The sequence below is a fragment of the Streptopelia decaocto genome, assembly GCF_964273445.1.
Source record: "Streptopelia decaocto genome assembly, chromosome: 3".
Taxonomy (NCBI): Eukaryota; Metazoa; Chordata; class Aves; order Columbiformes; family Columbidae; genus Streptopelia; species Streptopelia decaocto.
This window is the reverse complement of record NC_138656.1, coordinates 39,317,893-39,345,295: the sequence shown is the minus strand read 5'-3', so window position 1 is coordinate 39,345,295 and position 27,403 is coordinate 39,317,893. Positions and strand designations below refer to the sequence as shown.

General features: G+C 34.8%; 1 protein-coding gene across 7 annotated transcripts in view; it reads right to left on the bottom strand.

The window, feature by feature from the left end:
- The window catches only part of CEP170 (centrosomal protein 170), a 94,189-nt gene that overhangs the window by 58,545 nt on the left and 8,241 nt on the right, over window positions 1-27,403 (bottom strand). For 6 of the 7 annotated variants that reach the window (XR_014183529.1, XM_082047617.1, XM_082047619.1 and 3 more), the window contains exons 2-7: window positions 15,783-15,928; window positions 11,986-12,075; window positions 6,127-6,205; window positions 5,443-5,501; window positions 5,170-5,332; window positions 3,088-3,222 (exon numbers count right to left, since the gene is read on the bottom strand). Coding sequence is in view for 6 of the 7 variants with exons in the window: in XM_082047617.1 (XP_081903743.1) it covers window positions 3,088-3,222; window positions 5,170-5,332; window positions 5,443-5,501; window positions 6,127-6,205; window positions 11,986-12,075; window positions 15,783-15,887 (631 nt within the window). In the remaining variant the exon portion in view is untranslated. Of the gene's footprint in view, window positions 1-3,087; window positions 3,223-5,169; window positions 5,333-5,442; window positions 5,502-6,126; window positions 6,206-11,985; window positions 12,076-15,782; window positions 16,030-27,403 lie in introns of those variants that run through there. The other variant, XM_082047618.1, reaches the window with a different exon arrangement.

Here is a 27,403-nt window from a genome sequence, read left to right as displayed (position 1 = left end):
CAGATTTCTGGTAAAGGCATTAATCACATAAAATTCTACAACTACTAGTGAAATCAGCAAAGAATGTAGTTTTTGCTTTTCCAGGAAGTGAGGGTGTTAACACATGGCAATAATAATAATTACACATCCAGGAAGCTTGCCAATAACATGTAAGTTTAACAGCTGCAGCACAGACAAAGTCACACCATCAGGGTATACGCAACTGTTCATTTTAACACAGATCAGTAGACCATTAAATTAGAGCAACATGCATGTATGAAAAAAGCAGAAAGTTTTTTTTTATTTTTAACATGTTACAGAATATTCTGTTCTGCTTGCAAATAATTTCCATTAGTGAGTTTCCGTTATGATAGGACAGTAACATCGAAATAATCTTATTAACTTGAGATTGTAAAGACTAATTGTCTATAGTTGGCTTAGCAGAAACAAATCTCTTATTTCAATCTCCTCATTAAACCTTGCTTCATCTGTTAGAGTTCATGCCTTCTTTTCTGTTCAGCGAATAATCATGGAGCAGATTCTCCATAGGAGTAATTAGTTAAAATGATATCAGGCTTTATTGATTTGAGTTACTGAACAAAAGGTTTAAGAACTTACATATGCAACATTACCTGTTATGTACTTATTTTTAGGCAGTTTATATTAACAAGTATGTTCCAAATGTTTGGGTTTTTTTTTAAATACTTAGTTCGATTTAGCCCATGAAAGAACAAATAACTGCATCAATCCTGACTGTTTTTTATTAAAGTTCATTTTTATTTAAAAAATATCTAAACATGACAGTCTTGTGAATTTTTCAACTTTCTTTCATTAAAGTGTTTCTTTGTATTGATTTCCAATCATTATATTCATCTACGTTATAAAACCAAAGTGCATGAAGAAAATACATACTAACTTGTTGAAAATTGACATTATGTTTTCATGGAATGTAACTGTAGGCCAAAGGGGCCTAAAAAGCTTATGTCTTTATTTTATAATTGTATGAAAACATTCAGGACAATTTTTTGCACACTTCTACACAGACATTGTTAGTGTTCTGAGATTGAGGAAATGTGTCCATATAAGCAGATGTCAAATCTTATCTAGTCTGTCTTCTCAGGTTCTCTGCCAACACTACTAAAAACCATCTCCAAAAGTCACATAACAGACCAGTAAAACATGCAACTAATGCCTACTCACAGATTAAGTGATTGAGACAAATAAGTCAAGTCACGTGGCTACACATGGGATTTTAGTTCCACATCCTCCCAAATTAAATTGTTTTGCAAAAATGTCGGTGTTATTTATTTTTGGTTGTTGTTGTTGTGGTATTACAGATTTCAGTATATCACTTTTTAATAATCCTATATTTAATGAGGGCAAATAACATGCATGCTTGTTAAAATAAAACAATGTAGACAGATACACACAAGTATAAAAAGCTTGATGTATTAATACTTTTGTTATATTACTTTGTTACAGACATTGACATCTAAGCAATAGAAACAGATACTAGAGACTTTACCATCCCAGTTTTATACACACGTACAAGATACAGAGTCATAGGTTTCATAAACAATAGTTAATACTGCCTGTCATCTGGAAAGTAAGGAGAATCATGCAGCTGGCAAAGTATATCAATGGCAATGCTTGAAGATAAGGACTTAATTATTTAACTTGGTTACACTAGTAACATGCGTGCTTTTCCTTTTTGTTGAGAAAAATTGAAGTGGAACAACATCTAACAGTCATTGTGGCATTATTATTGCCATTAGGAACAAAATTTGTACTTAGGAATGCTTAAAAGTGTTTGAAGAATACATTTCTAGACACGATTTGAACCGTAGAGTTATACATTACTAATGCACGATATTAAACCTGTATTTTAAAAGCCTCCATATGAGCACAGAATAGCACACTGTATTCATGTTACGTATGGTAGAGAACTTTTTCACCAAAAAAAGACCAAACAAGAAAGCATTCTATAATTACTGCATTATCATGCTGTTCTTTTATATGTGACAAAGTTGTTTTAAGTTGCACAAAAACTGACACTAATTCGAATGTTTTCACCTGGTTTCTTTCTACTAGTCCAAATCTTAAGGGACTTACTTCACTGTCTGAGTCATGACGACTTTGGACTAATATGAAAAAAGTGATTAAAGGCTATGACAAAAACTTGACTCCAAAGGCCTTGACTTCATTACACTGAAGTATTAGTTTAGTTTGATTTTTACATGTTTTCAAAGTTTACTCCAATTCCTGCAAAACAGGATTCACGATAAGCAAAGCAACTACAATCATAGGAAGAGAGAAATTGCCACCTCAGTTAAAGTACTCTAAAAAACTCCAAACTTAAAACTGTTGGGTCTTAAATGCATATCTAAACAGCTAAACAAATGTAGTTTAATTTTGTCCTCACTTGAGTAAGTTTTAAGGTTATTCTCCTTATTAGAATAGCAGTCACTTTATTTGTATGCCTGATGATAGATTTAGCAGCCTAATTATAGACACTGAGATTTAAGTTTGGCAATACAAGCTGTGTCTAGAAAAGTGAACTAAAAAAAAAAAAATCTGTATTATGAGGAAATAAACATTACCAGTTTAGCTTTAAACTACGCAAATCTTTTCTGCAAGAACTATGAAATGTAATTCCGACTAATGCAGCATTATTGAATTACAGGAGAGTATGTTAGCATGGATCACCTAATATACTAGAAGTCAAATACAAAAATAATATAGCACCATTTATTTTTAGAAATTATTTTAATAAAATATCCCTATGCAATCTTTAATTTTGAGTATATAAAATGACGATGGATTAAGCTTATAAATAAGACACACAGGTTCAAATAACATTATTTTCTATATTTACTGAAAATAAATTTTATTACATACTAGAAAATTGATATATTATATATGAAATTGGTCTCTGTAAATGCATAGTTTCTTACAGAATGGATTTTTAAACTAAATTTTAATAAGCTTTCATCTATGCAAACTGTCTATGAAACTTCCAAACATTAGTATCCGTTTAGTTCCCTAATTAAGAACGTATGTACTTTACGAAAGAGCACAAACCCCACAAAAATAAGACAACAGACTTACCTGAAGCCCCTGTCTCCTGTATTTTCTCTTCATGCTTGCTATCTGGCTTACAACCACTTTTCTCATCAGCTTCATCATCACCCCACCAGGCTGGCTGTCCATACAAAGGTGTCCCACGAGGCATGGCAGAAAGATCTATAAAATCAGCCCGAAGCAGAGGAAATTAGTTTTCTGGTTAGTTGTGATATTTAGGTTAAAATGACACGAAGAGAGAGTCGTTCGCTTGGATCATTTCTCCTGGAAGCTGAAGTTAATAGGTTGCATGCGTTTGCCAAAATACAAAACAAACTTGGAGGCTGGATAACTGATCTGAGATCTAAATATAAAAGCTTACTAATGATCTGATCAAAACCTCTGGCACAAATGTTTATGCAAAGGCAGATCACATCTCTTATTGTTACCCTGATATATCTGTAAACATTATTTTCTGCTTTCAGTTTGAAGTCATCGGCATAACAGGACATTCCTAAAAGCTGTCCACTGCTATTTCTGTGAGAAGACTCTCACTTTTACCCACATTGACCTTTCAATGAAATTTGAACTCCCTGCATGAAAAACTGATCAAATTTTGCAATGTTGCCAAGGTTCAAAATTGCTGGTGGCTACTACAGAGTGCTGAAAGCTACCCTGTGTAAAACGTTAATGAGCACAACCACTTTTTAATTTTTTTTTTAAGGCAATAGTTAAGTTACAGGACAATTAAAAATGCTACTTCTTATATAGGATGCATACACATGATTAAACACAATTAAACAAAGTTTAAAGAAGAAAAAAAAAAAAAAATCACACTAATTAAGAATTCTGTCTTGATGATAAATTGACCAGATTAATTTTGACCTGATCTCCTGGGAGAATACTTCAACCTACTGAGATTTAGTATCTTATGGATGTCCTAAAGTCACTTTAAACAGTCTTTACATAAAAGAACACAATTTGTTCAAATCCAGTTTAACAGCTTGTCTGTTACTTTGCCTATAATGAAATTCAACATTTTTATTCAATGTTTTATTCACTGCCATTCCAAAGATGACATATAATTTCATAGCCATGCCTAAAGTTTCAATATTATTTGAAGACACTAGTTCTTTTAAACAGCATTACACTTTAATCAATACTGATTCGTTTTTAAAAACTTGATGGCTGATGCTTGTGAACGGAATTAGCAACAGTAAACAGGTATGCACATATACAGTAACAGTGAGAAAATCAATCCTCAAAAAGCTTTTGAGAGTTCCACACAAATATAAATCCCTATCATTAAGTTTGGCTGTTATTTTTGGAACAATAAAGAGAAAAATAGAAGATGAGGATAAAAAAAATCCTCACTGTGCCACTTCATGAAAATTTAAGAGGACGCGAATGGTGAAATGCTATATTGAATAGGAACACTGAAGTACTAGATAGCCTTTATGTACCCTCAATAGGATGATAGACCAGCCAACAAACCAAATAGATTAATCAGTTATACCACAGAATCCTGCATGTGGGGAAGAGAACTCTCTTGAGTGTGTCTTCCAGAAGAACGGATTAAACCTACGCAAAACTGTACAGCCTTGACCTAAGGGGTCAGACATAGTCAGCTTCATACTAAGGAAGCAACAATACCTGACTCCTCATTCTTGTGATTATCTCCTGTAGTAACAGGTAACACAGCAAGTTACTATAAGATGAACAATAAACTTTAGCAAACCTCACACTGAAGTTAAGATACCTACAGCAGAGCCACCGTGACACATTACACCAACGTGAAAGATGGTGTAGAAACAAGACTGAAGTTACAGTTTCTACAAATTTTTAAACCACAATAGATCACTTAGGTTCTATCCTGGTTGCATCTAACAAGGAACATTAATATCGATACAACAAACAAAATCCCACCCGTTTAAAAAAAGGAAGAACAAAACAAATCAACAACAACAAAAGGTGAAAATGCCAACAATTCAATTCCAAAAGTTATTAATTACACGTAAAGTATGTTTAAAATTTCACATAGTTTTTACTATCTAATTTCACAAGTATCCCAGCAAGCAAATAAACATCCTTTCCTGGTTTGTGTGCTTGTACAGCAAAAATGAACCTTACCCATTGATTTCTCTTCAGATTTCAGTGATTCTGTAGTTTTGTGGTGTACTTCAGCTGTGGAGTCTGCTACCTTGGACTCTGAGCTTTTGGAGCCAGCTTGCTTCAACCCTTCTGTCTCTGAAGATTTTTGGGATAACTGGAGTTGGCTTGTAAATTTTTCATGCTACATGAAATTACATAGAGGAAAAACACCCTCAGAGACTGAAAAAAAACACCTATGTTACCAATAACTAAACAATGAGAGAAGAACATGTGGGAACTGTACGTTGTTACCTTAAGTGCTTCTTCAGGGACTCTCATCTCTCCCCTGACGACAGTAAAAAGATTAGTATGTAGGAAATGCTAAGGAAAATACTGGAAAGATTTCTCAATTCAGAAGAGGATTTTATAGAAAAACAACAGTTTTACAGCCTATTATGCTACTGGAATGGTGATACTTCTACAAATATGTCACTGTTACGACTAGTATGTACAATCATACTCAATGCAAATGTGCAATACAATTATTTACTATTTGCAAATAGAACATTGAATAGATACCTTAATGTTGTAATAATACAAGTTCTCTTTCTTTTTTCATTCAGTAGTTTGCCAAGTAATTACTTGTAACCTTCTCTACTTGTATACAATCCCATCTGATAGAAATATTTGTGTCCTTGCCTCCAAGAAAAGTAACGTTTCTTAGCAACACAAGTTACACATCAGGTTTTAAACAGTAATTGGAAGTTGAGGTTCCTTGCAGTTAGAAACAACAACATGTACTTTATCAATAGTTGTGACTAAGGTATAGTATTCTAAACCTCACAATTTTCTCAAATATAAGCATTTTGTAGTAATGAAATAAATAAATACTTCAAAGATGCTTCTCAAATAGCATGAGAACCCTTCATTTAACACAACCATACTTTTAGCAAGAGAAGTGTTTAATTGCATTGCGTGTTTTTGTGACAAGGATATCATATCCAAATCTCAGTTTATCTTCTAACTTCAGAGTGATGTATGTCTGTTCTGGAATCCTTACATCATTCACAAATGTCTACAGAAATAAATAAGGACAGAAAGAGATACCATTCAAATTCCAAAATAATAAAATGAAAAATCACTTAAGTAATTTTACAATAAAGTTTTCAGCACTGCAAATTTTCTACTGGTGATTCACTGGGGATTTAAACTGTAAGCTCAAATTGCCACCTGCTTCCCAAAATATTTCAAAAGAAAAGTTAAACATCAGCCGCTACCCAGGGTGCTGACATCACACTGGGTTTGAAAAGTCTCCTACAAGTTTAATCTTGTGAGCAGTATTTACTGAATTGTTGATTAATGTTCCCTTAAATTAGCACCTTCGTTCATTATTTTTCTTGTAGTTTCCTTTTTCAACCACAATTACATGTCAGAATTGATTTATCATCACAATTTTTACAGCATTTAACATTGGATATGAGAATTCTGAGGGAGCTTATAATTTCTAATCATTGTCAAAGGATTTAAAGGAAAAAGGGACCAAGTTAGCCCGTCCAAATAACTCCAAACAGCAGTGATAAAGAATTCAATGTATTGCAACTCTTGAAAGAGCAGATACCACAACATTTGTAAGCAGAAATAACATTATTATACCAGTTAGCAGCAAAGCAGAGCAAATTCCATAGGCTTGACAATACCTTTAAAAAATTCCTTTACTGTACAATAAGTAAACTTCTCCTTGAAATAATGATTGGAAACATAGTTGAAGAAATCAGACAAACATTCACTGATTTGGGGAAGGATTTATGTACTTGAAAGCGTGTCAAATTTCCCCAGCCATATCAGTTGTCTGTTAAAGGCAACATAGATTACAAATTACTCTAATTTCAAGGTCCAGATTAAACTTAACAGCAAAAAATAACAAGGTATTTGCAAAAACACGCAAGGATAAATTTCAAGAGAGCCTAAGATACATACAATGACTAATTTCGGAGGCAGCAAGGAGAAGAATGATACATGTTCAAGTCAAAATGGATCTCAAAGATCTAATTTGGAGTAGCTGGAAAACAATGTAATCTCTGGGGGGAAAAAAAAAACAAACTAAACAGAAATAGGGCTTGAAGTTAGATCATTCAAGTCCTCAAGAAAATTCTAGAATGTCACCTACATAAAATTCAAAGGTAGTCATAAGCCCTTCTAAGAACTGGGAAACAACAACAACAACAACAACAACAGTTTATTCCTTCATTGAAACAAATCTGCATCTTAAGGACTGATTTACAGTCTCAGGAAGGTAGGCTGTCAGTGTCAAGTAAACTGCCCAGGTTACTATTATCGGCAAGACTTGAAGGTGCATGTGGTGACTTCAGATACCAGAAACCAAGGATGCTAACATGCTAAGGTAGGAGTGAGCATCAGAAACTGAGACTGTTTTTCTCACAACTTGCTCTTTTGCCATCAGAGGGGATGCTTAAACCTTCAGGTAGAGACCTCTCCTAGAAACTGGCACCTCCCAGTGACAGCTCTCAAATTGACCCTTCTACTCAGCCTGAGTCATGCCACTGATCTTAGAACTCTCCGAATTAGGCTCAATCTATAACCGTGAAAATGAATTGTTTCCTAAGTTGAATTTTTTCACTTCAGAGAAAACCCTATATTGTGTCAGTATCTTCTGAATTCATCCAGTGGAAAGAGAAACACAGAAAGGTGAAAACATGCTTTATCTAGCAGAATAGAGTATTAAGCTCTCAAGTACAAAAAATAGAGCTCAGGCTACAAAGACAAAAGAAAAGAGTAAGTTTAAGTCCACCTAAAATTTAAGACCTTTTCAGAGTCACACATCCTTGTAGAATCTTTCTACAGTGTGAGCTGACAAAAGACTTCTGCACAGCATCCTGCCTTAAACTATTCCTCAAGGCTCAATTCAAGTCTGCATTAAGAAACTGCAACTTACACTCTTCCCCTACATCCTCCTCTGTTTCTTTTTGAAATCTTCCCTCTCCTTTTACCGGAAAAGAATGTAACATCTGGACTTACAAGAATGTAGCATCTTCTTTGTAAGAAATATGAATAAACAGCTACATGCAAAAAGTCTCTGTTCCTTGATATAACCTCCTTCATCTTCCCTTAAAATAAAAAAATGGAGCCTCCAATTTAGGGCAAATTCAAGGCAAATAAAATATTTATGAATTGGCTGGTTTGAGATCGTTACATTATTTTATGTATTATTTATCAGTTGCTTATGTTCCCATACCTTAACAAATTTACAGTTTCTTGCTCATTTTAACTTTTCATAACAGCTACATGTTAATGCTACAGATAGATTAAATATCCAGAGTGCCTTTTGGAAACACATTTCCTGTTGGTTCATGCCAGAATATAGCAACCCCACAGGATCATCCTACTTCAAACTTAAGGATTCTACAACAACATGTACATGTTTCTAAGGAATGCAGTAGCTGAAATCTGCCATTTTTAAGCACTTTGAAGTTATGTGTGCACACACAAAAAAACCCTGACTTGAAAGTAAGCCAAGAAACTGAATCTTTAAATGCTTGTTTTCCTCATCTAAGTCTAATATTAGATTAAGTCTGGAAAGACAGAAAAAAATTTCTTCCATGATACAGTAAAATGATCTTCTATTTTATTCTCTTGTTTTAAATGAAAAAATCATTATTTTATTATTTTAAAAATTGCTTACCTACTTCATAGAAAATATCTTCCATGAAAAATAAGAATTAAAGCTGCAATTATTTACTGGTTAGTAAGCATGAAACTGTGAGTGGTGTTTAATGCATATTTATTTCACTTCAACATTGTGAGAGTCCAGAGCAAAAACCTGTAAGAACAATATCCTCAAGGCGGCTTGAATTTTAGTGAACCATCAAAATTTAGGCTGCCTTGTGGACATGTATGTATATGTGAACATATGCATTTTTCCTCCCAGGTCAGAGTTCTGAAATCAATGTGCATGCAGTATAAATGCAGAGAGGTCTGAAGGCAGTGGATGCAGTCTACAGACGTCCTAATGACTGAACTGATAGCATACAACAACCAAGCTCCAGTTGCTTTGCCACTGGAGTTTTAAAATCCGATCACAGGCTTTGGGATGCAAGACAAAGCTAGCTCAAAATAGCTAGTTACTGTATAAATAAGGAATCCTTTTCTCACTTTAAATCAATCTATACATATTATTCCCCCTTTAAATCACTCCACATATTATATATACACATGATTTCTAAAGCTCTATTCTTCAAATACTGAGAGTCTCTTCTGAGCTCTCTTCAAGCCTTTACAAAGTTTGCTGAGCATTTTGCAATCCAGTCCTAAAACATTAGCATGAAAGGACTTCACTACCCTTGAGAAGAATGCTACTCAACAGGACCACGGATGCTTCATAATTTTTCTGGCATGTTTTCGAGGTCACAACTCAAAGGAGAAAATAGAGTTGAATTCTGTTGATACTGGTGAAATAATAGTTTATATCTTAGCAACTGTACACATTTTTGTCAGAAAAGAGAAATTCCTTAATCTTTTTGTATTAAATAAAAGATAATCAGGAATGACTAGGAGGAGTCATGATGGATTACTAGAAACAAAACTTAACATCATGTAAATTAAATTCTGCTTTATTTTCAAATCTAGATGTATGAAGTTCATCCAGGACGAAGACTGCTGTAACCTTTTCGTTGAATTGAGTGTGAATCAACCATACAGATAAGAATATCCAGGCATTAGGGCATCAGATGCAATTACAGTTCATCCAGTGAAAACATCTGGGACTCACAAAACTCAAAATAAAAGCCCTAGGTATTAGTAGGAGCCATCTCCCCTTAGGTTCTGTATTATCTTGAGTGGTTTAAGTGCACCACACCAGAAATGGAGCACTCCTGTATATTAATAAAAGTATCTGTTTTCCAAAGAAATTGAACTGACTGGGAAGACCCAACGTAAGTATTGTCTCTTGATGAAGCAAGTAAAATAGGAACAGGTAGAAGCTAATGAAACACTGAAAGAGGGACTTGGCTGCTAGGGAGGTGATGTTCTCGGTGGAAATAGTAGCTAGACTAAAATAATTATTGCCTAGTTAGTAGTTCATGGCATGGTACAGAGGCATTGCATATATTGTTCTGCCCAACAATTAAAAACTGTAACAATTTTACATAGAATTTGTGACAAGTGTTACAAAAGTACATGTTTTCCTCTTTTGACCTGAAACCAGGTAGGTGCAGTTATGTAAGAAAAGCGCAGTTGGAAAGACAGTAAGGGAAGCACTGAGAAGGCAAAGAGCAAGGACTGAACTCCTAAGACTTAATATTCCCTGTCCCAAAACTGTGGGAAGAAAGAGTTCCTTTGATGTCTCTGAGTAAACAACTGTAAAAGCAACTGACAACACAAATCTGAGAATGAATCAGATCAAGTAAAGCAAACCACCAGAAGTTCTTTATGAGAGGCAAAGAAATTAGTCAAGTGAAGGCCTTTTAACATATATCCTTACTAAATTCAAGTTTTGTGACAGGTAAATGAAAATCTGAAGGTATGCCTATGGATTACAGGAGTAACATAGAATTAGGGAATAAAATCAAATGGCTCAGCCAAAAATTACTATGTGCTGAATTCATTTTTGATCACTGTCTTGAAACAGTGCACAACTTTCAAAATGCAGAGGTATATTAAATATTTAAGGAGCAAAGTTCTTACATGTCTACAACTGTTCAAATGATATAACCCTTCAGGTTAGACTGGCTTTATATGGAGTTGAGACTCCTGACTCTTTGGAAGGCTTAGTTACCTTAAAGTACAGAAAAGCTAACAGAGACTAACAGGTTTCTTATTTTGAAATGTACTTCAACATCAAACACCAAAATCTAAATCAATGCTAACAGGCAGTAGCTTGATATTTCTTCTTCATCTTCTATTTTTTTTAAACATTTGACAAGCTATTCTCTGCCAGTAGCTTTCTAAATACTAATTCAAATGAACAATCACAGATGAACTCATTATTTTATTCTGTACATATTCATGACATCGCCAAACATTTAAAGTTATATAAAATAACAACCATAACTAGTGTGTATAAACAGCTCACAAACAAGTATCTAAAAAGCTACAAAAATATGGCAAAATTACTAAGATTTTAATAATATATTATAATATTCAAAACATTTATAAAAGGTGAAGCTCACCTAGAATATTCTACATGCAATTCTTAGAAAAGTCTTAAAATGTAAAATGTCATATGAAACTTTATTTTGGTCATAACTAGGTATTTTTCATACATTAGTATATAATTTCTTGACACATATTATACATAGACACTTTGACAAAAAGGATACTGAAAAACTAAATGCAAATCTAGAATGAGTTAAATATGTCTACATACAACACATTTATTGCATACTTTTTTCCACAAATAAAGTACAATTTAACATTCTTTTCTGTATGAAAAAGTAGAAAAGAGAAATAGCATGTGAAATGAAAAAAAATCCATTTCTTAACCAGATACTGAGAGATTGAAATATCCTTTTTTCTTTTTTACAATATAATCAAGATTTTTTTTCCCCTCCACTTCTGAAAAACAGAAGAGTAACATATTCCTTTCTATTCTTTTGAGTTTTTTCCTGCTGCCAAGGCCCTCTTATTAATGGTATTTACTGCAGTCCCTTAAATAATGTGCAGTGGAAAACACCCACAAAAACTATATTTTCCTTTTGTTCTCCCATTTTCAATCTTGCATTAAAAAGTCATTAATGTACACTTGTTCAGTGTAAGCTCTCTTTGCTCAAAAAAAAAAAAAAAACCCAAACAAACACACAAAAGACTATGGAGAGTTACCTATTTCTGATGTTAACTTACCCCATTCAAGCTGCCCAAATCCTTCACCAAGTGTTCATCTGTAGAGGCATCATAATTAAGTACAGCATGTTGCTTGTCCACACTTCGTGACTAAAACATAAAAAAATATATATAAAATAATGTATTTCAAAACAGATCAAGAGAGCATTAATGGCAACTTCTTCAACTAGCAGGATTATTTTCTTTCTATATGGCACATTTATTGAAATTATATTTAAAAATTAGTCCCGCATATGAAAAAATTCAATCTCAACTCTGGTGTCAGGTGCCCATAGCAGAATCCTAAATTAAATACAGAAAAATTATTCTCTTAATGTTTCCCCAAATGTGATTATAAGTCAGATCCAGCCAAATCTTATCCAAAGATTTTTTTTTCAGTTCACCATAGTATCACTGATGTTTAATCTAACATCATCAGCTCATCAGCTTCACCTTTATTTCTCTCTCTCTCTCTCCCCTTAACTACACGCATCATCAATCAAAACATGAATATGATTCTGTGATATTGTTGTTCTCTCTGAAATACTCCATTTCCTGTCATGGTTCAGAAAATCTTCCATTATGTTGCCTGGGATACTCACCATAGTATACAAGCATTCAAATTGTTTCTCCCTGATCTTAGTTGCCTAAACAAATTAGCTCTAGCCTCTTCACAAAACAAGCAGTTCCTGAATTACTAATCCCACTTTAGCATTTATTTAATTCATTCTTTAGTGTGCACCCAAATGTCAACCCATAGTAACAAGGATTGTTCCTCCTCTATTTCCTCTGAGAAGACCACTCCCCTAACAGCTAAGTCCCTCTTTTAGCACTTGCCCATGGCCAAGTCTTTGCAGCCTGAGGTGCTGACTTCAAGCGAGGAAGAGGTGGGGCTGGATGTATGTCTCCTTCACATGTGCATGTGGTCAGCACCTCGACATCTGGAAGAGTTCCCACAACTTATCTTCCACACTTCATCTCAGTCTGTTTGCTGGCAATTCCAAAATTACCAAAATTACTTTTTATAGGACTGTGGTGCCCTGGCTGGCAGCAAAGCACCACACAGTTGCTCACTCACTCCCCCCTGCCCCAGTGAGACGCAGAAGAGAGCAGGAAGAGCAAAAGAAAGAAACCTCACGCATTGAGTTAAAGATAGTTTACGCAGCTAATGAAAGAGGAAGAAGAGGAAATAAAACAAATCAAGTGATGCAAAGGCAGTCACTCACCACCTCCCACAAGCAGACCAATGCGTAATCAGTCTTTGAGCAGTGTTTGCCTTCCTCAAAGACCCCCTCTCAGTTTTTGTTGCTGAGCATGACATTATATGGCAGAGAATATCTCTTTGGTCAGTTTGGGTCAGCTGTCCTGGTTACATTCCTTCTCAACTTCTTGTGCACCCCCAATATAGTCACACCTGTGTAGGAGGAGCTGTTTTGGATTTGGTCACAAATCCAAAACATGGTACTGTAAGGACTTCTATAAAGAAAATTAAGTCCATCCCAGCTAGACCCAGTACAAAGATTTATATATGACTGCAGAAATAACAAAAATCACATAATAACTGTGCGAACAGCTGTATGAATATAGGGAGACTCCATCCTCAGTTAAAATTAATTTGTAACTAGTATTATTTTAGACAGAGACTCTTCAATCCAACTCAGACCACCAAGAAAATGTTCAGAATGCAGAAAGTAAGAGTGTTCTTCTGTGGAAATAATGTTGATATTATGAAAAACTGGGAATTTTTCACCTAGTAGATGACTCCCCTATGAAGATTCAAAATGTTTTCTAAAAATAACAGTGAAAGACGGAGAAAATGTGGTTATTTAGCCACAATTGGAGCATCTAGCTCAATACAAAGACTGCACACTACGTTTGAGCATATTTACAAAGTAACCCACTTAAAGCAGATCTGTATTTCCAGACATGAACAAAACCTCTGTTAGAAGAACATTGGCTAGGTACAGATCTGAGATCTAATTCTATAAAGCATACAACAGAGTCGAAATGCTTTTTAATAAGGCTTTTTAAACATGTTTTCTGTCAACACATTATGAGTAAAAGCACTAAATTCTGCTTTCTTTATCATGCATTGTCCACATGCTTCGCAGTAAGAGAACAACCAAGTTGTCAAGAGTGGAAAGGAAGGTCCTACACAAAGAGCTATACATGAAGAACAAAAACACATTATTCGTTTCTCTTTTGGTGGGTTCCTCCCCCTTCAGCAGTATGTGCTGTTACAGTCATGTTGGCATGTAGAACTAACATAACAGCAGGCTAAAGAGAATATTCCTGAAAATCAACAGGCCCCTTGATTCTTTCTACTGCCCCTGAAGTCAATATATAACAAATAACATTTCTAAATGACTAGAATATATTCACAATATTAATCAAAGAGGCAGCTACTTTTGAAGGGGATGATCACTGAAGTTTTGTATGGCAAAACAATAAATGCTTCAGTATTCAACTTCATTCTAAGACTGATCAACCATGGATGAAAGATACACAGGGCAGAGAGAGAGAAAAGTCTCCCTTATTCAGAGACAACAACCCGTTACAAGCAGCTAGTGGTAAAATAAAAACAGGTTTTTATTATAAACTTTTAGACAGGAACCAATAAGGTGTGGGGGCTTTTTGGATGCTTTCCTTTTGGTTTTGGGCGTTAGTGTTTTTTTTGTGTGTTTGTTGCTTTTTTTTTTTTTTTTTAATGTTTCCCTCATAAATCAACAAGATATCATACTGCCTGCCTTTAAAGAGAAATAAAGAGTATTTTCAACTATTTTCTAACAGGACAAAGTACTTTCAACACCAATAAAACCTTTGGATATCTTCTGACGCTGCCAGCCAAATGCAGTTTACTAGAGATATTACATTCTGAGTAATACATGTAAAAATATGTTTCTAGGCACTTTATTTGCAAGTGAGATTCTAATTTGGCTATTAATGGCTGCTTTAACAACTCTTAGGAGCAAAACAAACAAACAACAAAAAACAAACACACCCTCCCCCCCCCCAAAAAAAAACCAACAAAAACAACACAGAAGAAAATATTTTATTGCATGGTACGAAGGGCTGAGAATAGTAGTTTTGAAGCCAAGACAAAAATCCAAGAAGAAACTCCCAAAATATTACCATTAATCATCCAAAAATATATTTACTATAAAGAAGCAGTTCAGAGGACTACAGCTTTGACAGGGCAAAGTACAAGCAATATGGCTACATAACAGTACAGTTCTGCACATTTAAGAGTTCCGCACAGTGATTCTGAAAGTTGAGGAAGCTACTAAAATACGAAGCTGTTTTGACTAAGACTTGAATTTTACAGTTCCGCTGAAACCATTACTGATATTGAGTCATTCCACTTCCTTAGAGACAGAGAAATACTCTTCTCTACTGATTTCATTTGCCTTTGTACAACAAGATCAGGACACTGGGATAGAGTTACATCAAATCATGTGACCAAACTATATTACAAGTTGCAGAAAAAAGAAAGCTCTTTTCAAAAGCATCCAGTGCACTCAGCATTATCACATTTTGTGGAGTACACAGTCTACTTTACTGATCATATTGCAAAATTTATTTCATATTCTATTTTTGTATTCTGCATATGATTTATATGAACAATACATCATCCTCTGTACTTCAACAGTAACTGTATGACTGATGGCAATATAGTTAAACTGTTTCTATGAACGCAAAAGATTAATCAAAACAATTGCTCCCCAACATTTAGGGAACTTAATTTTCAAAAGCAATATAAAACTGGTGCATTAAGTTTGTGATTTGAGCAATTGCAGATAGAAGGCTGATGCAATTACCTGTAACATCAGCTCACAGTCATCTCTTCCAACAAAAATCATTTCTCGTGGCAGCCTATGGCGGGTGCCTCCACTGCTCACCAAAAACCAGGATGTTAAGCTCATTTTCTGCTTAGCTGATAAATCCTTGGCAAAGCTACGTCATCCTGCAGCGAGAAAGAGAGACAGAGAAATTCATTTTAGTTATTTTTAGCGACAGTTCCTGCTTAGAAAACACCGTGAGCAGAATACAAAAAGCCTCTGAAAATACAGCATTCTCAATAGCATGTACTGAATCCAGCAACCACAGGAAGTGACAGGCTGCAGATTTACATAGTCTGAAGCTTCATGCAACTAGGCAAATTTAATCAGAGGCAGGCTTCTTCAAAATGATCAAGCAGCTAGTTAATGCTAAAGTCATATGTCAAGTTGTCAGAAATCTTTTAACATTTGACCACTTATTATCAAGATAATTGCTACATTAACGCTTCACTACTGCAACCAATAAATATGGCAAACGTTCACAAAACATAGCAAGTAACCTGCATGTGTGTCATTACATTTTCCTGTGAAAAAACCCTACCTTATTTGGTTTTAAGCTCAGGTTCTCTGTACAGGACCAAGTGAAAGTTTAAATTAAAGGTCTGCTTCTTATTTAATGTTAGATTTTTTTCAATAAAACTTAACAGTGTACATATAGAACTTTAAACAAAGCAGAGCAAAATGAACAATTTAGAAGTTATTCATAAGTAACGAAACTAAAAGGAGTGTTACTACGCAACTTTAATTTGCCAATAAACAACTATATACTACATGCTTACCCAGAAAAAAAAAAAAAAAAAAAAAAACACCACAAACCTCCACTGCTATTTTAAATGTCATAAAATACAAAAGAAAACAAAACTTGAAAACTGGATAAAATCTTTTATGGAAAACTTCTTCACAGTATATGTCCTTTTTGATCCTGGAGAAAAATATGATTAAAAGCACTCTTCAGAGCAATTCAGTCCTGGATACTTGGAAAAGCCTTTAAGAAGTATTCCAAATCTCTCTTCAAGAAAAATCAAGCCAAAGAAATAATTTCATTCATACAATACCACTCTGTATTTCACTAAAGAGAAGCTAAAGAAAATAAAAAGCAATGAGTCTCCATTCCTCTCAGTATCAAACAGCTTGTATTTCTATTGTCTTTTATTTATATGCCATTTAGTGAAATTATGCAAGGGTAGCAAATGTACTCTAAGTAGACATAAGCCTGTAGGAGACCTGAGCATAACCTGCACAATAACAAAACTGCAGCGAGGTTCTCAAAACCAAGACTAACATGTAAGCACATTTTATGCAAACTACAACCAAGGAAAGACACTGTAAATTATTAAAACCTATAAAGAGGATAGTTAGGTCAAAACTACATCTGTTAATGACAAAACTGACTTTTACAAAATAAAAAGTTGAAAGCATACCATGGCAGATGCTAAAATGAATCAGCACAGCTGTTCACTCAGTTAAATAAAAAAAAAAAAGCAATTCAAATGGAAGAAATTAGAAAGATTCAATGTACTAAAGATTTACTTAATAAAAAAGTAAATATATATTGCAACGAAGTGTTCTCTCATACAGTGATATCTACAATAGGATTATCTTTCCACAGATGTATTGCAACACATTCTTCAAGTTAAACAAGGGAAGAAGTGATACAACGTCTCAACTATACTTTATTCAGAGAAAATATGAAGATTATGAATTAAATCTACAATAATAACTTGCTGAGATCAAATTTCAAGACGCCTAGCTACCAAATAAGTGTTTAATAATTAAAACAGTTTATTCAGCACCTTTGAAGGAAATTAACATTTGTATTTTTAATTTAACCTAGGTTAAAACCAGACAATAAACTAGGTCAATCAAATGATATTTTTTCCATTCCTTTTAAGAAAGGAAAAGGAAGAAGCAAAAATGGCTAGCCTAGATTCCAGCTTTTAACAAGTAAATTGAAGAGATGTTTGACAGCAAGCACGCTGTTCAATATCAAAGCTGCTTATTCTGTTTATATTTTACTGCCTTTTAAATGTCCCATCTGCTTATCATAACAACACCTACACCACTTGGCCTTCCTGCTCTAATTGGAAATTCATATGAAAACCTCGAAGAGATACAAACTATTTGAGAAAGTTCTTATTCAAATACTATGTTTTAGTTTACATAGGCAGACTGTCAATAATGCAAAAAACCCCTCTATTTTTATTTATAAAACAGACAAGTAGGTCAACAATTACTGAGCTAGGAAAAAAAAAGCTCAAATCTCCCAAAAATGATAAAGCCTGACAACAGAGTAAATTAAGTCATCTGAAATAGTTTTATAAAATGTATTATACGGAGCAATCATTGCCACACAGCTTGGTAGCACATTTATAGTTAAAAGCCCATCACCATTTCTATTGAAGTTAATAATGTTGTTCTTTTCAAACAGTGCCATCTCAACTGCGACGAATCATCAACCTAGATACATATTTTATTTTAAAGGATTCCTTAGAATAAATCCATGCCTTTGATCAAAGGAAATTCTGCATAGCAAAACTCTGACTGTAGTAGAACTCTGGCTGTAGTGTTCTGAACAATCCAAGGATGAAAGATTGTTCAGTGTCCAGGAGATACCAAATTAAATTACTGTACAACAGGTGCAAAATCATAATCAGAAGTGGCTCTTCACACACTGTAAATTTAGGTCATGATAATTCTTGCAATGAAATGTTATGGATACTAAAAGGTTACACTGAGTTCAAAAAGCATTCATATGGAAGAAAAAAATTATCATGCCTATTAAAGGCAATGAGACCCCAGTTATAGCTCAGTAACTGCATATGCTGTGCATTTTGAGAGGCTGGGAGTGTGGTCTAGAGAGGTTTCACTTGGTATCATCTTAGTTAATAACCTCTCTTCCTTATCTACCCTTTGTTTATGGGGAACAGGATACTGGTCCAGACAGACCTGTCTTACCACAGTATAGACTACACTTTTCAGATGAAGTATTTATGAAAAAAACTACTATTTCTTCTGTAGAAAAATCAATCTTAAATGCTTTAATGAGCCATTTTGTTTTATTAGTCTTTCCTAGTATGGCATTATTGCCTTGCAATCTTTAAACAAACTAGTAAACATTTCATCATTAAGACTTGATAATTCAAAACAATACTTCATTCTAGATATCTGGAAGTTAGTTGCTGAGAGACCTATTGCAACTGCAAAACATTTCCTTGTCTGCCGAAGAAACAGCATTTTAAAGTGAAGGACTATACATTTCAAAAGGCAGTAGCCAGTGCATAAGAATGAAAAGAGGGGTAGTAACTCATTTGAAACAGATGATGTGGCAACAGTGAAATTGGCTGCATCTTCCCTGTAAATATAATTCAGTCCTAAGAACTGTAGCCAAAAAATGGGTGTAACCCATCTCAAATATGTTTAGAGAAACACTGCCAAGATTATAGTTTTGATACAGTAATGTCACTGTAAGCAAAAATCCTTAATAATCTCACATTTGAGCAATCTACAGTCTACATTTTTCATTTGTTTGTAACTGAAAACAGCCGCTTTCTCCAACTAAACTATCAGCAAGTACTGAGACACCAATCCTACAAAGAAACAAAAAGCTACATTTAAAATTTAGGCTAAACCTAATATAGGCCTGAAATTCTGACTTCTAAGCACCTCAGTCCTCCATATTAAGACTGAAAATAGCATGATTTTAGTGGTACAATTTATCCTACAACTGTACAACAAATTTTACTTAAGAATTATTTTAAAGTAACATTAAAAAAACCTGCATCAAGCTAAGACATAGTACTGACAAAGCTGGAAGCCCTATGTTGCCCATTATTTGTCCCTACAAGTTCCTGTTTCCAGCTGGTAAACATTTTGCTAAAATTAATTTTACTTTCTCATACAATTCCCTAGTGTTCAGAAGAAATGACTGAAACATTTCTAAAGCAAGATTACAGGAAAAGATTCTATATTACTACCTTTAAAAAATTATAAGTAGTACCTAATATATGCAAATTGATAACTGAAAAGTTACAGGAGGCCTTACTGTCAATTTGTACCTTTTGCTATTGCTCTTGTACAGATCTATCCAAATGCAGACAAGCAAATGGCTTTTGAAAACTTTCCATGTGTATATCAGTTCACACAGATAAATTCTCTCAATGCATCTTGCCTACACAGAGCATGCTCCACAGGTTGCTTTAGCTACCCATTTTTTATGGTGTAGTGCCAATTACAACCAAAAATAGGACATCTTTCCCCAATATTCTAAATTCATCTGCTGTTGTTGGTAGAGAACAAACATGAAGTTAGAAGACCCAGAAGGAGAGAACACCACCACATGTAGACCAGACACCTGAGCTAGAGCTAGGCAGACTCCAGTATGAGTATGAATCAAGAAAGCCAAACGTCAGGTATAAGGAATGACAAGGAAGAAATCTGAATTAAGAGAGCCCTAATAGAGTCAGTAATGACTGGAGAAGACCTGAAGTTTAAGGTGATTTCCAAGTCACAAAGAAATGCTGTCAGCAAACAACACCCACTGGAAAAGTGCCTACCATGACTGCTTTATTGGCTGTGCTATGTAATTAAGAATCCTAGTGCCAGCAGTTCTATTTTCGACTGAAACTGAGAAATCTATGCTATAGAAAGGAAAGAGCAAAGTGAAGGTAATTTCAACCCTGAGAAGACTACTATATCAATATAAAATTGATTTTAAAAAGTAATCTATGAAGATAACTGATTTAAATCTAGGAAGTGTAAAACATCACTATAATATTTTCTACTCTGTAAAATAGTCTGAAGTTGGGCAGTATCGTGAGCAGTGTTCCATGTGCAATCATGATGAACCTACTTACATAACCTTCATTAGAAAATAACCTTTAACTAGATCACCACCTAATATTTTAACCAGGACCTTTACCTTGTTCAGGTTAAAACAAAAAGCCTAACAACCCATTAATATTTTTTTCCTCCTCTCCTCACCAATTGATTAGCCTGTGCCTCATTGCACACCACCAAAAATCTTTTGTGAATTATTAACTTCCAACTGCGCAGCTGAAGAACTTTTCATTGGGAACTGGAACTCAATCTACATAAGCCATTCTGCATGCCACAGTGTGCAATGTTGCTTCTCAAAACCCTTAAATAATTAAAACCCATCTAAATTAAAGGAGTTTAGGCTAATGATCAATAAAAATATTTATTGAAGAATTTATGGATCTTCTGAACTCACAGTGTACAAGGGAGAAGTAAGAAAACTTCAGTGTTGGCCATTGCCAACACTATCCAAGCAATGCTTTGGTCAAGTCACTTTTCACTCTGAGGCTTGGATAAGTGTCATAACAATATCCACACAGGTTAATCAAAGTATACCTTTAGAAGGCTGAGGGAAAAAAAAAAAAAAAAAAAAAAAAAGAAGAAGAAGAAGAAGAAGAAAAAAAAAATCAATGGAAGCATAGATAAGGTAAACCACACTTAAAAACACTGAAACTCTTCATCGACATCCCCCAGAGAAAATGAGCTTGCATACTTAGGAAAACTGACTAAAACAATTCTATATTTTCAGCAGTTGTCCAACAAGCTAGAATTGCTATTAGAAAATACTTCACTCACTGGAAAAGTCACCTGAACACATCGCTCTAGAAACATTCAAATGCTACATACACCCCTGAACAAGAAACTGTTCTCGTTTACACTGATATAAAGGAATACTGCTATTAGTTATAAAGCTAATGACAATTTTATGCAATTACTTGAGAATTATAGACTAACAAAACAGAGTAGAACTGGATGGCAAGCATACAAAACAGTGAAGAAGAAAACAGGAAACCTAAGGGAAAAGTGAAGCATCCATTCAATTTCACTTCCTTGCTCAAATGGGGAACAGGAGTACATTTAGGATGACTGTCCCTATCACTAAACCAAAACATCTAAAAAATTGCAGTCCTCCTTGGTCTGTTTATCTGTAAAACTTATTAAGGTTTAGCTGACAAGGCAACTGAATTATATCCTCAGGTATTCACTCTGCTTCTGAAATATTTGACCTGTTCCACCTTAGTTCAAATGTCCAAATTTGGCCACAATTTCTTGAAAAACAGATTTGAAAAATCATACGGAAACCTTGTACCATGTCTAAAATATGCAATTTTCAGTATCCATTGAAAGATGTAGCCATGACTAAATTCTACAGTACAAGGGAAGCACTGAGAGCAAAGAAGCCCTCTTAACCACTACCATGCAAAACTGTTCTCTTCTTTTGCCCCCACATCCCCTCCTCTTTTTTTTTTTTTTTTTTGTGTGTACACAGAGATGGAAAAGAAAAGAAGGCAAGAATCTTAGTCTACAAAATCATCTAGGCCTTTTGTCTACAGACGGAGAAAACTGTCCACTTGCAACACCTGCTAGATCAAATATTCTTTAAAGGTTTTTAAAGTTATTTATTTTAAGCTTAAACAGAAAAAATATAATAAAACATACAGCAGAAACAAAAACAAGAGTAAGAAAATGCCTTTATAAAGCATCTGGAGATGAAGCTGAGTCATGCCCCGCACATTTTTTTGAATTAGTACATATCCAACACAGGTAGCTACGCACATTACCTATATTACCTATCATAAAAGAATAACTAAAACAACAAGAGCTACAGTTCTACCAAATCAATACAGCAATAGCAATGTATTTCTCAGGGGGTCTCTGACTAGGAGAGAAAGGAAGAGGAAGTAAAAACAAATTAAAAAGCCAGGGAGGGAAGAGACATATGGCCACACCCTTCACCCTACAGTGATGAAGCTGGAGGTTACAGTCTAGAACCCTGTCGATCTGGCCCCAGGGTCAGATTATCATAACAGACTCAGCAGCATTTGTGACAAGCAGCATTTCTTCCTCATATTTTAATTACAAAAAGGCATAAAAGCCTTCTAGCTGGGAATGATACTAAGGACAGAGAGAGATTTTTCTCCTGCATTCAAAGAGTTTGAGATCTCTATGGAAGGGATCTAGTTACTCTTCCTTTCCTACAGGTTGCTCCATCCATCTGATACAGTAAGGACAAGAAAGCAGCTCAGGAGGCTGCTGCCCTCTCTAAGTCAGCCAGTCTGTCCTGTAATGTGGCTAGAGCTGTGGGGCTGCACAAGCATCCTCTCCCTCTGGTCCAGGCCAGAATTAGATGTATGTCTATTTTATTGCTGTGACACACAGTAATAGCTGTCAGAACAACAACTGAAATAAACACCTTTTTGTGCCAACAGTGCAGCTGCACTGAAAGCTGCTTGGGGTTTTGATTCTAAGGGACGATGGCTTAAAAAAATCATACCCTACTCTGATTTTAATGTAATCATGACCAAAAAAAAAAAAGCCCGAGATCTTTCCCTTTACTATTATATCAACATAAAAATATTGCAAAGAAATGTGCAAAAATAAGGCTTACGTGATGGCTATCAATCATTTGAGTGTCACAGTCAAGACTTTCTACCAAGTTTAAGCAAACTTACCCAATTGAAACTAAAGAATCTCCCATTTAAAGCACTTAAGAAAGTGAAATGAAATGTTACAGGAACTATAAAGACAGTCATGCCTCTCCCTATCACAAAAGTCCACTTAAAAAAAAAGAGGGGGGATTGAGAAGCTCCCAAGGGGAAAAACAAATCCAAACCAGCCAAATAAAACCACTCAAAGCCCCAAACCCACCACAATTATTAGTATCTAGGAAATCAAACTGTATTAAGAACAGCAAAAGACTGACCAGAAAACTTTGCATGAGACTGGTACCGTACACAAATACTCTTACACAGCAATCATATGCCTTTTTATGCATATGTTGTTATAATAATCAGGGGTAGCTGAAGGTTTTTGGTTGGTTGGTTGGTTGGGTTTTTTTTTAAGTTTTAAGGTATTCTCAGGCTAAACATTAGCTCTGAAACTGTTCAAAGCATACTCAGTTATTAGCCACCTGGATAAAGCCATTAAGACTTTAAGCAAGTGGCCCTATCTTATCCTTGGATAACAGGCAATAAGGATATTTTGCACTTATTAAAGAAAATGGACATCTCATTTCGCATTCCTAAGCTTTACATTCATAAATGAAAAATCATTTCTCATGAATATTCTTCTTTGCAGAACTTCCTACACTGAAAGGCAACACTTTTCAAAAGTTGCTTTCAATAAAAAGCTAAAGTGTGATGACTGCTTATAAGAGTAGCTTAATTTATGACCAAGTGCTCATTTTTTGTCCACCACTCTCATACCGATTAAGAGACTGCATAAAGAAAAATATTTTGAACTTTTCCTATTTCTCCATAATCAAAGAAGGTCACCTATACAGAGACAAGCATAACTAGTATGCTAATAAAGTAATACATCTGATATGTAGCCTTTAGAAATTATTATGACAAGCAGGACAAAGAAACCATAACCAAATTGGCTTGGGCAAAAAGCTTCCTCTAATGAAAACTATAGAAATACGTCTCACTTCCATCCTCTCCGTATCAGAGCATACTATTGCTAAGATAAGCAAACAGGAAAATAAATAAAAAATACAAACCAGGCATTGCATTCAAGCAGAATGTAATCTTAAAGAAGCAGTCAAGTCCTCCTCCTCCACTTCCTATTCTCACTGCCTCCATTGCGGCATATTCCAAGTTTTTTTGTAGGCTGTGTATGAAGAGGATGTTTTGTGGTGGCCAAGTACCGACGACAGCCCAGAACACTACTGAAAAGACAAACACTACTTTGCAAATAAAACTGGACCTCTTAACCTCCCTAGGGTGGTGATTTCACTTTTCCCAAAATTGTGAAATATACAGGGTTTATTCCATGTCCCAAGATACTAAGTAAGATTTAATTACATTCAAACCAATGCAATTTTTTTCTTCTTTAATACAAGGAATTATTTAGTTTGTGGGTATGAAGATAAGTATATTCTGCAAAGAAAAACATGTATTTAAGTAACTTTAATATCTAGCTATCCGTTTTCATTACCATTTTACTTCTTGACACAATGCAGAAATACCCAAAACAAGAAAGCAGAACCGATAGAGGACAATTATAGAAAACAATGTTACTGATCACCACATCCACTCATAGTATTACAAATATATAACTGAAAAAGGTATTATTATTCTTTGCTGCATCTCCACTGTAACACGAAAAACATATCTATCATTCCAACATAGCCTTCATACAAAATATTTGATACATTCTACCCTCTCCCTTATGGAATACTTTGGAGCTTTTCACAATTATTCTCAGCAGCCAAGTCCACAGATGTATTTTTCTTGGAAATGCACTAAGTTGTTTGTTCCAAGATCAGTAACACAGGCTCTACATGGAAGAGAGGGGAAAAAAGAAAAAAAAAAAAAAGAAAAAAAAAAAAGTTGGATGTACTTATTTTACAAAAAAGACGAAAGGATCACAATTTTGCCTTAAAGTTATAAGTGATGTTTGCTCCAAGCAATCTTCACTGTCTGAAGACAAGGAGAATATGTATGTGTGCACAAACCTAATAAAAGCTCATCGATTCTGTCTCATAACTATATTGTGCTACATAGGTATACTACAAAGTATTTAACATCATGTACCTCAAATACTGTGTCCAGTTTTGGGCTTCTCATTACAGGGAAGACATGGAGGTGCTGGAGAGAGTTCAGAGAAGGGCAACAATGCTGGTGGGGGGCCTGAAGCACAAGTCTGATGGGGAGCAGCTGAGGGAACTGGAGAAAAGGAGGCTGAAGGGAGACCTTATCGCTGTCTACAACTACCTGAAAGGAGGCTGTAGCATGGAGGGTGTTGGTCTCTTCTCCCAAGTAGCAAGTGATAGGACAAAAGGAAATGGCCTCAGGTTGTGCCAGGGAGGTTTAGATTGGATATTAGGAAAAAATTCTTCATGGAAAGGGTTGTCAGGCATTGGAACAGGCTGCCCAGGGAAGTGGTGGCATCGCCATCCCTGGAGGTGTATAAAAGACAAGTAGATGCGGTTCTTAAGGATGTGGTTTAGTGCCAGTGCTAGGTTAATGGTTGGATTCAATGTTCTTCAGGGTCTCTTCCAACCAAAATGCTTCTTTGATTCTATGACAAGCTTAAAAGCAAAATTGTTTAAAAATTAGCATGGTAGCTGTGATGTGAAGAGAGTACTTTTCTTCATGTTCAGCATTTTCTAATCTCAGACAAAAACATGGGACTTGATTTTCCTGATAGGAATTCCTCTTCCTGGATATTAACATAAAAATAGAGTAGGGCAAGGCTTAAAATGCCTTTAATTTTACTTAGTTGTTCAGTTCTTTACTCACATCCCAAATTATTCAACAGAAATCTAGTCTTGCAGTTTGTAATAAAGCATTTCTTTTAATATCTGTGTCTTTCCCATTTCTTTCCTTCCCATGAAATGAAACTGAAAGGTAACAAATACTTCCTCAACATATTATGTGAAAACAGCTACCAAGAAGTCAGTATTAAGAATGTAGCAAGACACAAAGCAAGGTAAGACATCTGCACAAACAATAAGAATACCCGTGGTTTTAATTATCAATATTATTTATTGCAAAGATTTTAAGCCAGTCTGTAATTAGTACCTAGCAAATGGATTCCCTGAAGAGAATCTATTCCACATTTGCTTGCGGTGCCTACTCTCTCCTTTCTTGTATGCAGCAACAAACAGTAATATTGCCACTAGCAGAGTGAGTCTTAATTCTATTTCTTACATTACCTCTTATTTACTAAATATGATCAGTTACACGTGAAATTATCACTACATACTTCCAGAATTAACACATGCAGTGAGTACGCAGCTTGACATTTTTATGCAATGACTTATTTGAGCAGGTACATTACAACTTCTCAACTAAATCACAATCAGAAGCTAAGCAGAATATTTTCAGGTGGACCTTTAAAAGATGGTTCAACAATGACTGGCGATTTAAATTCACTTTGGTACAAAATTAGCATATGTTTTGCAGAATATTACAATGAAAATATGGTTATATTTGGAACACTTGGAAACCACTGGAAAATATTCTTATTAATATCATACTATAAATATTTTCTCAAATATATTAAATGAATGCAAGCATGTCTTTCAATACATATAAACCTGGAATTCATGTAGATCTGTAAGAGGAAATCTATATAGGTTTACCTTTGTAAGTTCAATAACTCAGTTGTTTTTTTTAAAAATAAACTAATAAAATGAAGATATGAGAAAGGGAAGGCTAAATGGAAAGAGCTCTGAACTCCACGCACACTGCTCCAGTCATAGAACCAAAGAAGAGGAAAGTGATGCTATAACCCCATCCACAAAAAGGGATCAAGCCATCCCCTTCATTGAAAACTTTTGGGGGGGTGCTTTTTTTTTTTTTTTTTTTTTTTTGTGTGGTAAGAACTACCCACAGTTACTACAGAAGTTACCCATTTTATGTCTCCAACAAGAAGATTTGACTGGACACTTAGTTATGCTCAGCTGCATGAAAAGTAAAAGGTATATTAAGCAATGCTGACCATGCTGCTGCAAAAGAGAAATAGTCTTCCGGTTTACCAAAAATATTTTAAATCATTTTAACACGGAACTAAATATGGACAAAAGCATAAGTTGATTAACACAAATCATCATCAGT